Raw genomic sequence first — 15,249 nt, forward strand, 5'->3', positions numbered from 1 at the left:
TGTAAATCAGAAGCTGATATTAACTCCAAGTGAAGTCTCATACTCAGTTTGTAACTCCAAAAGCTTTAATCTGTGGTATGGGTGGTTCTTATGTGGTGAAGCAGTACATTTGTATGTAAAATTAGAACAAAAAGATCAGTGTGTGAAAACTTCAGTCCAACCAGGGCATTTTCTGGAATTGTACCCATACTCTCAGTTTTTGGCAATCCTGAATGCTAACTCTATCTGCACCAATTCAGACAATTATTTGGCAACACCTTTGAATGTAAGGGCTGAAAACCACTTTATGGGTATTTTTTTTTAAGATTTTTATTTATTTATTCATGAGAGACACACACAGAGAGAGAGAGAGAGAGAGAGAAAGAGAGAGAGAGAGAGAGGCAGAGACACAGGTAGAGGGAGAAGCAGGCTCCATGCAGGGAGCCCGATGTGGCACTTGATCCCGGGTCTCCAGGATCACGCCCTAGGCTGAAGGCGGCGCTAAACTGGTGAGCCACCCAGGCTGCCCTCTTTATGGATATTATTGAGAGATGGAGATCTAATTTTTCTGCCTTTGGAGAGAAAAAGTGAAAGACATGTATCGTTTAAAGAAAAAATCACCAGGCAAGCACCTGGTGTTGTTAGAAATAAACAGGAAGTGGCATTCTGCTCAAGATGTTTTTCCTGCATGAAAATAGAAAACTCTGAGAATGAATATAAGGGGATGGTGTTTGAGTGAGGATGATAGGATGGAGAGGACTTATGGCAGATGTGGGAGAGACTAACCTCTACCCCCCACCATCCATTTGCCCTTTCCTACCTGGTAATAGTTTAGTTGGACACATGGTACCCACTGCCTTTGGGGCTGGCTGTGTGGCCATGTAACTAGCTTCTGTCCTGGGGGTATGAACTGTGTAGGTTTTAAGGAGTGGAATGTCCTCTTCTTCCCTGACTCTTTGGCACCACATTTGAGGGCAACTGAGGACTTCGTGGGGACAGAGCCAGCATCCAGGCTCAAGATTTTTATGAGAGAGAAATAAACTTCCGTCTAGTTAAGCCACTGCTGTTTTGGGTCTCGATCACACACCATGGAACTGATGGCTGAATAATATAACGGAATGCGTGACAATCCATTTAGCCAGAAGGAATGAGGAGAAATTGTTTATTGCTGATTTTAGCTACCGTGGATACACAAAAATATTATGGGATAGATATAATCTGAAGGATATAATGTTTGCTACTAGAAAGGCCTTATCACATAGCTCTTTATGTTGTTATCTGCCCAGAGTTCTGCCCAAATGAATTCCTTTGGTCATTTTTAAGATAATGCCCATGGACCAGTTAAGAGATTTTGGCTAGAAAAATAGCCCGATTCAACGGACTTAAATAGAAAGGAAAGGTATTCTCTCCCATAACATGGTCCAAAAACAGAGTGGCTTTTGAGCTACTTAGCCCAGTAGCACGTCAAGGTCAGAAAGACCTGGATTTTTCCCCAAACCATTATAAGTAAGGGCCATGGGAATAGAAGACTGTTCGGTCACTGAGGATTTTTTTTTTGGGTATGAGCCAAGGTATCCTCCCCTTAGGGGAAGATACTTGAAGAAAACTCAGTGTTCTGTGAGCAAGAACAAGAGGGAGATGGGTGTCAGAGGGAAATCTCCACTGTCCACTACAACCTGTCTATGCAGCGTTCCAACCATGACCTGCTGGGAGCTCACCCCGGCTGGGGGTGGCCAGGTGCTCTGGGGTCATGCTCCAGCCAAAAGTAGTCTTATTTGTGGAGGCAAAGAAAGCAGCCTGTTGAGCAGACACCTTGCTGATTGTTTTCTTAGTTTTCTAGGGGTAATTTGTGTCCTTTGCCAATTTACAACTGTATGTCAATAGCACTGAAAACGGTGTTCAAGATATGAAAGGCATGCCCGGCAAATGTTTGAGCTATACCATATTGAACTGTAATGCTTTTCCAAGATTGTACTAAAACAATCTTTGGTTTCTTTAGAATGAACTAAAAATTCGTACAGCAATGGGGCCTCCAAACAACCAATTTCCAGACCTTTTAAAAATCTGCTGTGTTCATAATGGGAGGCAGTTTTTATCTAGCTCACTATGGGAAGTTCCAGGTCAATAGACGTAGTCTAACAAAGATCTTATCTCCTTAATCCCATCATTCTACTTCAGCCTTTCTTACTGATTAAGCAACTCTGGCACTTTTCAATAATACAATACAGCTTCTACAAGAGCCAGGCCATGTCTTCACATAAAGCAGACTTTCAGAAGTTTCCTTTGATGTGGATTTACTTCTTTGCAAATAGCAGCCATCTTCTGAATAGAGCTCTGTTTTCTACTCCCTCTTTACATATTAAATGATTTACGTGAGTGGTCTAAAGAAGGCTGACAAGTAAGTGGGTGATTTCTCTTCTAGGAGGCACCTATTCCAAGCACTTCATATTCTTGAAACATCCAGCAAGTAAAATTCCATCCTATTTCTGCAAAGGACTAACTTATTACCTGATTGGACTCAGTATCTCTTCTTTTACTGTGTCCTCCAAATAATTGGAAAGTGCCAATCTGCCGGCTGGCATACATGAAGAGCTTCAAGTTCACAGAGAAAGAGAGGGAGTAGCGAACACTGTCTGGGCATTTGCTCAAAAATTCTTTAGGGATAGGTGACATTCTGTAAGTGGAATGGGTTCTATCTGTGGAAGTAGCTGCAGGAATAGCTAATTCTGATTTCCTTTGAATTATGGACCTGTCTGTTTAACAGTAACACCCTGAGAGGAGCTGGAAAAAAAATCACGTGACATTAAATTCCCAGCTGTCACTGCATGCTGGACAATAAATCACCAAGGCTTTGGGAAGAAGAATACATGTCAGGAACAATATTATTTCTAAAAGAGAGTGGCGAGGGGTATGGATGGAGGAAGAAACAGGCTTTCTGGGCCTGCTTCTATGAAAGGGGTAAGAAAATTGCTTTCTTTTTGGAAGTGAGTGCAGTAATAGGTCCACTTGACAAATTACTTTCTAGAGCACATCAGATCGTGTTATCTCCCTCTGTAAGGATTCCTTCTTGTTTTCATCCTTCTTCTGACCGTGGTTCAGATGGGGCCAAGCTTTTACATTTGGCCTGTGCCTCATCCATGGGCTTCTATAGTCTTAATTTTTTTTTTCCTTCTTGAAAAAATCCTTAAATAAAATCAACATGAAATGAATCTTATTCTCTGGTCACAGTATAGACATTTAAATGGATGGATGGACGAAAGCCTGGGTCGCAGGCTCCGGTAGGTCTTTCAGGTATACTTCCTATGAGTCTCCAGTCTAGGGAGAAGGTGGGAGTCAAGATCATGTTGGGTCAGTTCAGATTTGCCTGGGGCAGCCTTCAAGGTCCTCTCCTTGGGCCTCATCCATTCTGTGCTGAAGAGGCGAAAGACGTTTGAGGACCTCACCTGGTGGAATCTTTGGGTCCAATGAATGTAAAGCAGGGAAAGAGTTAAGGCTGGGATCCAGGGAACACAGTTTATGGATCCATCATAGTCCCCTGGGGACCACTGACAACACCAGCCACTTGTCTTCACCCAGGAAAAGCCCTGTCCTTGTGCAGGAATTTTCACAGAACTCATCTAATAACCTAGAGACTTAGCTTTTCCAGGGGAACGTCTGACCAGTGGTGAGAAATGCATTACCCTCGTGCTAAGTGCCTGTTGTGCTTGGGCCACATTGTACTCTGTCTCAATTTATTGAAAATAGGTATAAGCAAAAACAAAACAAAACAAAACAAAACAAAACAAAACAAAAACAAACAGAAAACAAGAAAACACACCGTTAAGACTATAATTCCTAGACTACGAATTTGTGCAAGGTACCATCAGAAAATATTTGCCTATAATTTGGGAACTACTTAAACTACTTTAAAGCTACACAAAAATTAAAATTCACGTATTTGCATGACTGTTCAATGCATTTGCTGACATGTTTCATAGAACTTATTTTGAGATCATAAATTAAATTTCCTAGCAGACTTCACTCCCATTTTTCTTAAATATGTCATTCAACTAAATCAGTATGACAGGAGAGTATGCTCTACACAAATTAATGCTTGAAAGATGCCAAACCGGACCACCTGCATCTCTAGCTCCTTTGAGTGAATGGTAGCAAGTGTTTACAATTTGGTTTCCCTGTCCTTTATATCTGCTGATGGAAGCCACATTTCCTCTTCCCTCGTCTAAGCCCAAAGAAAAACTATGTCTGAAATGGTGTCAAATTCTACCTAATTTAGTTATTGATTACCTCGCTTTTATTCCTAACAAGTACCATTGCTATCTTTTTTTTTTTTAAATAAGAAGCTTAAGAAACAAAGAAGTAATTCATAAAGAAAATTCTCTGTTATAAAAAGTAAAAGTAATATGTCAACATGTTTAGAAATGTCAAACATTACAGAAAGTTATAAAGTAAAAGACAAAAACTTTCTTTCCTATATCCCCACTTTCTCTATCCAAAGGCAACCACTGTTAATGATTTCTTTAATGCTTTCCAGAAATTATTTTAAGTATTTACAAGTATCGATCATTTTTTTCTTGCTCTTTTTACTTAATTCTATATATTAAAAATTGTTCCATATCAACACACAGGTTGACCTTATTATTTTTAACAGGATGTTTTATTCTATTGTATAGATATGTCAAAATTATACTTAACCACAATGATATTACTGAAAATTTGTCTCCACGTTTTTACCTATTACAAAGCATTGCTACAAAAAATATCCTCCACAAATATCCTGATAAATCTTTGTGATTATGTCCATAAGGTCTATTTCTAGCAGGATCACGTGACTATTACACCTATTGGAGCAGGGGTAAGGATTTTGCAACCCAAGTTAGGACACAGAACTTTGATCTCCAAGGATGATTCTGTGATAGGGCTGAAACATGATCATAACCTTATAATCCTGAGTGTAAATATCACCACAAAGGATGAAGTGAGAACCAGAAAGTATAAGGAAGCAACTGAAACAATGATTTCAGATCCCTGAGGCCATTCTCTAAAGGCAGAGTGAAGGTAAATCAAGAAACTCCAGTGCACAGGAAGGAAGGGATGATGGCCCCCAGGCCCTAGATCAATTATGTTGGAGGATTTAGCTCCTGCAGGGGCTGCTGTCCAGGAGAGCTTATGAAGAGAAAAGAGCTGGAGGCAAATCAAAAAGATGAGGGCATAATGTGTATTTATGAGGCTTCTGCCATCAGGTGATAGAAGCCTGAGAAATAGTGGGGGGTAAAAAAATAATTAGTATAATGAGGTGAAGCATGACTCTCTGTCCCCAAGATCTACCAATGGCCTCTGGGAAGGCCAGGGAAGGGAGGCCCACCATTCAGAATGCCAGGTAGGGTAACTTGTCTGGTCACCTTGCAAGAGCACATTGTTGTGGGCCAGGCCCAGAGAAAACAAGAATTGTTTTCCCACGTCCCACATTGTTGGTGACTGCTCGTGTCAATGTGCTGCAGCCATTTCTGGCTGCATAGAAAACAGGAACCTCCAAAACCCACAATTCCTTCCTCATTACTATAATGTCCTATGCAATTAACCTTTTATGAGATTGACTATGTTAATACCTACTATGTGCAAATATATTGTTTACCATAGTATCATTTCTTCTATGAAGTTTGAAAATCATGTTTCATTGAATACAAATCACTTGAAGGCAGTGATCACCCACAACTGTAACATTTCATCCTATCTTGTTTATGGATCTGATACCCACAGAATTATATATATGGCAATAGCTGCTTAAGACAATGGAAAAGTTTTCACTATAAAAATATGCAGTGTCAAAAATACATCCACAACCAATAGGGTATACATTTTTTATAAAAATAACATTTTGGGGATCCCTGGGTGGTGCAGCGGTTTGGCGCCTGCCTTTGGCCCAGGGCGTGATCCTGGAGACCGGGATCGAATCCCACGTCGGGCTCCCGGTACATGGAGCCTGCTTCTCCCTCTGCCTCTCTCTCTCTCTCTCTCTCTCTCTCTCTGGCTATCATAAATAAATAAAAATTAAAAAAAATATTTTGTTAGTTCTCTACGAAGAGGAAAATGCTGTAGGTGGATCTCATTAGCTCATTATAACTGCGGTACACTTGCTGCTCAGCACTGTCCATTTAAAAAATAAAGCAAGTGCTTTCATTTTCCCAAATTGTTCCATGGAACATCTATCCTATAAAATGCACCACACAAAAGGCAGTTCTTGCTCTAAAGAGTTTAGAAGATGCTGCTTGTGGTATTTGACTTGTTCAGGCAAAATGCATGTTTGCAGATTGAAAGCTTTAAGTCTTATGGAAAAAGCCCCCTCTGTTTAACCTAGCTTAACATGTGTTTCCAAGCTGTTTGGTGATGGACCTCTGCCCAGCCTCTCTGCTTCCACTACAACTTTCCTTCCAGTAATATCCCCTGGAACCTGTGCTGAATGAGCCTCACTTGGGAAAATGCTGTTCTACATTTTGGTACTTAGAGGAATTGCTTTAATTTCTGGAAAGATTTTTCTCCTTAACTCGATTGGAAGAGGTTGCAGTGTTTGCATGTGAGACACAGGAAGCTTGAGTTTGCAGAAGCTACTCTGGGTGATATTCTAATGTTTCTCTAGCTAGACTCATGCTGTCCATTAGAACTTTCTGTGGTGACAATGACACAATGCATTACCTGTGGTCAAGTAGCAGGAAGCCACATGTGGCTTGAAAGCCACTTGGAATCTGGCTAATGTGACTTAGAAACAAATTTTAAATTTTATTTAATTTTAATTTAAATAGCCATCTGGCTAGTGGCTACCATACTGGACTGCAGGGCCCTAGAAGGAGGTGAAAGCAGGATCAAAAGAACTGCATAGAAACTATATTATTTTCAGTAGAAATCTGTTTTCTAGAATGTTCTAAGCTCTCTGGCAGCTTGTAGAGCTAAAGAAGGCTTCTCCATTCCACCTGCCACAGAACTGATTTCCTAACATTATTCAATGAGATGAAGCTTACCATTTTAAAAGAGTATAATTATTCCAGATTTACCTTTATTTTAATAACAACAAAAAATAGCTAAGGACACATGGAATGGTCAGTGGTCTGTGTCGATTAGAAAATATGTATTTCTATTTCAAACAATAGGACACTTTCTAGGAACATTTGCCAATTGATAGATGTTTCCCAGAGGAATGGTATGCAGAACTTGTTTGTACATTTGTGAACGATTTCTTTAATTAAAATAAATATTCTCCAAAGCTTTCTATCTTTGCACTTCAAGCTGTCTCTCATACAGAAAGTCTAGCGACACTTGTTTCCTATCTGCAAATGAGCCAATCTTAGAGTTTAAATTAGATTTCTGGACACATGTCAAATAAACATGGAATGCATATTTTTGACATTTCATAACATTAACTTTCTTTTAAAAATACTTTTTGATAAAGAACATCTTGTATATAAAAGAATAATGTGTCAACAAGATATGATTCCACTCTCCATGTTTTGCACAGGCCAGGTGGTTAAAGCAAGCCACTTATGACTACAGCTGGAGCTTTACGCTTAAACAGTTACATATAGGCACAAAGAAAAATACCTGTCCTTTTTGGTGTCTCCTTGAAAGCATCGGAAATATATGTGAAAGCACTACATATAGTGGAGTCTAGATTTCACTCTCTAGACTTCTTTTTTAAAAGGGAGAACTCAATATAGTTTTCAAAATACTTCATACAAGTTATAATTAAATTTGGTATTTTTATAAAATTAAACTATCTTTAAAGTATAGGATAAACAACTATTTTTTCCTTTTATTATTAAATATTGACTATCTGCTTATTTCTGAGCTCCATGTAATGCAAAAGGGGCTCCCCATCTATTTATTATAGTTTTTAACTCAATATCCGATTTTTGAGTGAAAGACTAGGTATCTTTATTTGTCTTCGTTGACTTCTTTCTTATATAAGAACTGAAAATGAGGCTTGAACCCTGATCTAAGTACAATCTTCAATGATATAATAACGCTACTGTTATAAGTAGTTCAAAATCACCATTTTTTTTTTTTAATTTTTATTTATTTATGATAGTCACACGGAGAGAGAGAGAGAGAGAGAGAGAGAGAGAGAGAGAGTGAAGCAGAGACACAGGCAGAGGGAGAAGCAGGCTCCATGCACCAGGAGCCCGACGTGGGACTCGATCCCGGATCTCCAGGATCGCGCCCTGGGCCAAAGGCAGGCGCTAAACCGCTGCGCCACCCAGGGATCCCAAAATCACCATTTTGAACAAAAATTTCTTTGCACATAGTGGGTCTTACACCATACTTACACAGATCTAGCTCTAGGTTTGATGGAGCCTTTCCATCTTTAAGTACTACAATATTTGAGGCCCTCTTCAAGGAAAATGCAAGAGGACAAACTTGGTAAAAACAAGAGGTTTGTGCAATTGGGGAGTCCATGGCTGATGCTTCATTAGCACTTTGAGAAATCTGCCTTGGCAACACGTGCTCTCCATTAAAGTAAGGAGCACCTACCAGGTGCTTGAAGAAATTCTTTCTTATTTCCTTAACAAATGGTCAGTAATATGATTTTTTTAATCTGTTTTTTTTTTCAGTTGTTATCTTGTCCCTAGATTTCTAATTTAAAACAGAAAACTCTTCATCTAATCCCTAGTATTATCCCAGATAAGAAATTCTCTCTCAGACATATAATATCCCCAAAAAACACCAAATAAGATAATGATGTTTTATTTATGGAAAACTCACAACATTTGATTGCCTTAGCTTTCTGTATTCCCAGGTCAGTGAGTACTAATATATTCCATATTTTGTTGCTGTTTTCTGGTATTCAACACGTCAACATTTTACATTGGAGTCATAAAAGTTAGTGAGATAGTTCTGATGAATAGCAATAAGCCAGAGTAAAGAATAATGCATAACATGAATTCCTTAGGAAATCAATTAATATTTTTATAAGCAGTAGTAAAAATATGATCAAGGCTAGCAGAGAGTGAGGTCAGGCTATTTGATTTCAAAATACATTCTTTGTTAGGTTCTGTCTATCAATGTGAAAATATTCTGTGCTCTGTCAAAACCAAAATCTCAGTACCCTTAAGACTTTTATATATCAGAATGTACAAAATTCTAGTTTGGCTACATAGCCTTTGACAGGTACATAACTGTAACTTTTGCAGTACTTTCAGGCTCCTAATTGACTTTTTGTGGATCTCTGAACTTAGTATATTTTCTTCTGAATTATGTATTATGTGTGCAAGTCAAACACTGTATATTTTGTATTTGTTGATAAGGTTCTTGTAAGCAATTCTAATACTGGGGTAAATGATGATTAATATTTGAAAATAAAAGTGATAGTGTATTCATATTATTTTTACATTGTTTATATCCATCAATTCATCCATCCATCCAATGAATGTTGAACTCCAAATACATGGATTTACTGAGGACAATAATGTCAAGATTATAAAGGCATGTAACAAGTATAATACTTCAACTTGAATCCTGGTAATAAATTTGCTGGAACCATCATATATCTATCAGGCTTTCTGAGTTGTACTGACATTATCATTTAAATGGAAATCCTTGTCCTCATTTATTAGCTAATGTGTACTGCTCTGCAGGTAACAGTTCAGCCTAGTGATACAGTAGAGCAAAGGATCAGGTAATCTGATTTTCCAATGGACAGTACTATATGTTTGAATAAGAGAGTCATAAATACTAACCTAAGCACCTATTTTAAGAAGCCAATTAAAAACCTGAAATCTGTTCCTTCAGATTGTATTGTATGTATATCCCTGTTGTATGTATTCATAGGAGTCGTGGATGTATGAAGGACCATCTAGGTGTGTAGTGATAAGCTGACTGACTGGAAGACTAGAGCCACCCAAGCCTGGAGTAAGTACAACACATGGAGCTGTGTCTCAAAACTGAAAATGGGTGCTCCTGGTCACATCACAATGCACCTGTAAGGCCCAACTTTATAACATCAAGCACTTCTTGGATACCCAGATAATAAGAGCTGTACTTTTTGAATCTGTTGGTAGGTGAGAAAAAAATTAAGCACAGGTAGACTCACAGATACCTTACATTAAACCCGTAAACTACAACCTGACAACCAAAGAGGTTAATGATGGCTAGAGCTTTATCACATCCAAAACTCTATGATTTTTCCATAGCTTTTTTATTAATGATTTTCCTTGAACCATTGATCATGTAGGATGATGTGCTTACTACTTCCTGAGATAGCCCATTTTGTTGTTGGTTGTCCCTAGTGTTAGGGCAAATGGTAAGCAGAGATTTATCTTCCTCTAACTTCTACTTTTTGGGCCCTGTTCTGTCTCTAAACAAGCTGAGCTAACCATGATTTCTACCATACGACAGCTTTCCATTACCACCCTTAAATCCAGAAAAGTTTGGCAGCTTATGAGAATGAACAAATCTTAGCAGGACTCAGAAAAAGGGGAAGAAAAAGAAGGAAAAAAGTGAAGCCAGACAAAGAGCTTCAAAATTTGTTTTAATAATGGTCCATTTATATGCTATAGCTAGCATACAAATGTGGTTTAAGGTTATTGACCAGTCACCTTTTAGAGGGACACTGCATTGGTTGTGCAACTTACCATGTCCTCAAGGATAACTTTCCTCAGGACAAGCATCAGTGCTCCTGTTGCACAGGTCAGCCTGGAATAACCACCATGTTATTTCATAGAAAAGTCCACTAGGATATTCTGAACTGCAGGTATCAAATTTCCTGTATAATGACCACCATGTGAATGAATGATATTTTGACAAAGTACTATGTAAAAAAAGCAACTCTTTGAGGCTAAAATGAGGGCTAAATTCATAGCCTTTGAAGGGCTAAAATTCATAGATACCGAATTCCCTGCTGTAGATCTAGCTTGATGTGGTTTGATTCCAGAATATTTGGAAGAGAAGATCAAATGATTATCCTGAACAGAGGTTTTAGGTGTTTTTTTTTTTTTTTTTTAATTCTGGGTCTTTCAAACAAGCTTTTGATAAGCATTGATTAAACGTTTCTTTAAATATTAAATATAAATACATTGCATGCTAGGTACTGTTCTAAACATTTTACATCTATGATCTCATTTCATTGTCATAATAGTCTTATATGGGGTTGCTATAATACATCTTATTTTAGAGATGAGGAGACTGAGGCACAGAAAGATTAAGACCACTAATAGTTGGTTCAGCCAGGATTTGAACTTAAGACATCCAACTCAATCTCCTTTTTAACCCTACAGAGTCCCAAAAAGCAGATTAGTTGGGTTAACAACCTTTTGTGAAAGTTGAGGATTTGAAGGCAAAGGGCAATGATGAGGTCGATTTATCTCTGTTGAGAAGTCGCGTAATAGGAATCAATGTAAGCCAGAATAAGAGTATGGGGACTGGGGCAAAAGGGCAGGGATAGAAATAAGAGCATCAAGTTAAGTGCATACTTTAGAAAATTATTCCTCTGTTCTCTTTCCAAGTTCTTCATATTGTAAACCCTGGTGGCTCAGGAAATGCTCATGAATTCTTTGATATTCTTTTCTTTAAGATGGAGTTTAACTGTCTTTTCTTTGAGGGTGGCTGAATCTTGCATGTCAATTCTAATGAATGAAGTGAAGTGGAAGTGAAGCCTTGGAGATCAGGTCACACAGGTGCTGTGACTTTCTCTTTGCTCTGTCTCTTGGATCACTAGTTCTACACAAGTTAGCTGCCATCCTGGGGAAAAACAGCCTAAGAAGAGGGTCATGTGGTTTGGAACTATGGCCTTTTGCCACTAGCCAGGGAGGAAGTGAGCTTTTTTGTCCTAAACTCATGTGAGTGAGCCATTTTGGAAATGGATCTTCCTGCTCCAGTCAAACTTTCAGATAAGTGAAGCAACTCAGTTTGACTATGGCATCATCAGAGACCCTGCACCAGAGCTAGAGCCACCCATCTAAGTATTATGGACTCTTGATGCCCAGACTCTGTGGGATAATAAATGCTTATTAATTAAATGGTTAAAATTTGGGGTGATTTGTAAGCAGTAATAGAGAAATACTATACAAACTGACAAGCACACTTCTGAAAACAACAAAACCAAATAAATAAAAATAAAATAAAACTCATTACTTAGAATTTCAAAAGGAAAAATATCCTGAAGACAGCTTTTCTCATTTAGGTAAGGTATGCCCCCAAACTCTTTAACCCAAAGGTATCAAAGCAGTTCAATTCACTCCCAAAGTAATTTTCTAGGATTTGAAGCTTAAATTGTATGCTACTTCTTTACTTTGTCACATTGTACAAAAAAAGGAAGATTTAGCTATTCAAAACTTAAAATTACATAAAACCTTCAAAGTTCTTTAAAGCAAGGTGAACAACAGAATGCAGAAGATGTGCCAAAGAAAGTCTCTTTCTCATAAAGATCATAAAGAAATTTAAGACCTTAAAATCCAGCTTTAGAGAATGGAACAACAGTAGGCAATTAGCAGGCAGAAGCATACAGTTTGGATATTAGTTAAAAACTATTGTGACTCATTTTAATAGAAAACATTCACCAGCATTGTGGTCTCCTAGAATTTGGCAGCTTGCTTAGGCCCCACACAATTGGTGCAGATGACACAGTACATGATGATGCTCTTGGCTGGAAAGTGCAGTTTGACATCTGTAATTTCTAAAGCTAGCAATTATAACTTGTGTTTCCATTCTAATGTAATCATGATTATTAATCCAGAGGCATTTTTTTTCTGAGGAGTCATCATGGTATCTCATTGCTTTCCAACGTCCACTTCCTCTACTTTATGGCTCAGCCCAGGGCTTTGCAACCCCACTGCACGACAGATAGCTTTACTGAGGACAACAGATGTCAACTTACGCATAGATGACTTACAGCTCTCAGCCAAAAATTAGGCCCTGGCAATATGCCTCTGCCATCAACACTCCTTCTACAAAACTCCTCATGAAGTAGCAATTTTAAAAGAAATGTTTTCCCATCAAAATTCAATAGCATTTTATAAGCACATACACTTCCTTCCTTTCCTGGCCTGCATGAAATCTAATATCAGGATTATTATCCATTTGTCATTTCAACCTATAATTTAGCAAGGCTTTTTGTGTTTGAGTATGCTTCCCTCACACCTTCCCTGTCAGCTTGCAGCCATAGATTCATTCAAGAGGCTGCCTGGGTCATATTGGTTGACCTCTTAGAACAAACATTTTCCATGTTTCTTATTCTGCTTCTCTAAGAGGCACCATTAGTTTTGCTCATCTCTATTTAAAATGATTTTTATGACACAATAACATTTCAGGTTTTCCATATTAATCTTCATTTTATTTCTTGAAATACTTAGGCAAACAATTCTGCTAAGACATCACTGGTGGGAAATTCTCTTTTGCCTTTACTCTGTCTACTTAAAGCCAACTCTGAAAAAATAATACATTTTTTCTCTGAATCAGCTGAGCACTGGAAAAAAGTTTAAAAGTCTGGTCTAGTAATTCACAATGTCTTAGAAAAAACACCGTGATAAACAATTAGAGCAGAAAATCTTAATATAACTTTTTCCTTCACATCAATGAATATATATGTTCATATCTGGGATCCTATATAAGAATTTAAAGGTCTATTTTCTTTCTTTTTTTTTTTTTTTTAAAGATTTTATTTTTAAGGAATCTCTATACCCAAGGTGGGGCTTGAATTCACAACTTTGAGACAAAGAGTAACATACTCTTCTGAATGGGCCAGCCAGGCACCCCTAAAATTCTGTTTTGTTATACATCAGTTCAAAGATATCTGAGTACAAAGGGAAAAGGAAAATAAAACAAATATATAATCATTGCCAATTCGCTAAAACCAAACACACACACAGTCAACACCCAGAGGTGTAGGTGGTACTTACCCCACAGCCAAGATCATTACTCCCTTCACAAGTGACCTTCCTCACGCCTGGCTCGGGAAGCAGTCCAGCTCCACAACCAGGGCTGGGGCACAACACGCCCCCCATCTGTAACACACACTCTTCAGCGCCATATTGCTGGTATCGGTTGTACTGTAAAAAAACAACATGAGTTTTGAAGAGTGATAATGCTACAATGTGCTATTTTAGTCAAAATATTAATAGCTGGAGGTCTGTGGGCTTTCTTGTTAATCTGTTTTGTTAAAAAATGAGGTGGGGTGGCGTGGACAAGGTAAGATCCAACATAAAGGACAAGGCCTTCCCAACTGTGATTGGTAAGCAGATAACTTTGCATTTCTAGGAAACTGGTCCTAAATTCCCACCCCCCCAAGGTTGTTGTTGTTGTTGTTTTTAATAATACTACTATCAACTGCATTTAACAGTCTTGTTTCATACAAATTTTAGGAAACATATTTACATTTTAAGTTATGGACACATAATGCATCATTATCAATCTCATCAGGTAGTCATTTTCATGCTTCTATTCAGGACTCTATGCCTCTATTTTAAAACCATTTTGAAAATAGGCCCTAACATCCAGCGCACATGATATCTGAGCAATACTGAGCACATTCAGCTTGATGAAGAGATTCACATTATTCCTTTTATCATTATTCTTTTTCTTAAAGCATGCTTTCTTCTATCCCTGATTTCCTCATGCCATTTCGTGGATTATCACCCTCTCTGGTTTCCCCAGCCTACAGCATAAAGCCACACAGTACAGTTTCCAGAGCCTTCCTATCACTGCCCTGTTATTGTCCTCTTTGTGTTATTTGATCATATTCACTTCTAAACTCAAATCAAGTCAAGTGGATTTGCTCAACTGTAAATTAGTTTATGTGACATTCGGTGACAGTCTACTATATGTCAGACCCTACTGTGGTGCTGGGGATAGAGTAGTGAATAAAACAGACACCTTTGCTCTCATCCACATGCCTATAACAACAAATGCTGAAAGGCTTTATTTTAGTGGAAAGGAGAATAAAAAGCAGAGAAGAAGCAGATTTTGGAGAAGATAGGAACTATAATTTTGAAGAGGTGATTAGGGGGAAGGGGATGCCTTGTAAAGAAGGTATATGTATGCAAACATCTAAGGGAGACTAGAAAAGCAAACCACATGGCTACCTGTGGGACTGGGCTTTTGGGCTAAGGATAGAGTGGTACCAAGATGCAGAGGCCAGAATGTGCTTGGTGCTCTGAGGTACAGCAGAGGCCAGTGTGGCTGAGTGACAGCAGATAGGGAAATGACAGAAGATGCGGACAGAGAACTTTTGGGGATCTGGGCTATGTAGGTCCCTGAGGGCCATTAGGAGAACTCTGGCTGCTACTCCGA

General features: G+C 38.4%; 1 protein-coding gene across 1 annotated transcript in view; it reads right to left on the reverse strand.

The window, feature by feature from the left end:
- PRKN (parkin RBR E3 ubiquitin protein ligase) overlaps positions 1 to 15,249 on the reverse strand; it is a 1,299,677-nt gene that overhangs the window by 177,795 nt on the left and 1,106,633 nt on the right. The window contains exon 9 of the mRNA XM_041744985.1: positions 13,860 to 14,009. Coding sequence (XP_041600919.1) covers positions 13,860 to 14,009 — 150 coding nt within the window. The remainder of the gene's footprint in view (positions 1 to 13,859; positions 14,010 to 15,249) is intronic.

This window comes from Vulpes lagopus, chromosome 2 (genome assembly GCF_018345385.1).
Source record: "Vulpes lagopus strain Blue_001 chromosome 2, ASM1834538v1, whole genome shotgun sequence".
NCBI classification, from domain to species: domain Eukaryota; kingdom Metazoa; phylum Chordata; class Mammalia; order Carnivora; family Canidae; genus Vulpes; species Vulpes lagopus.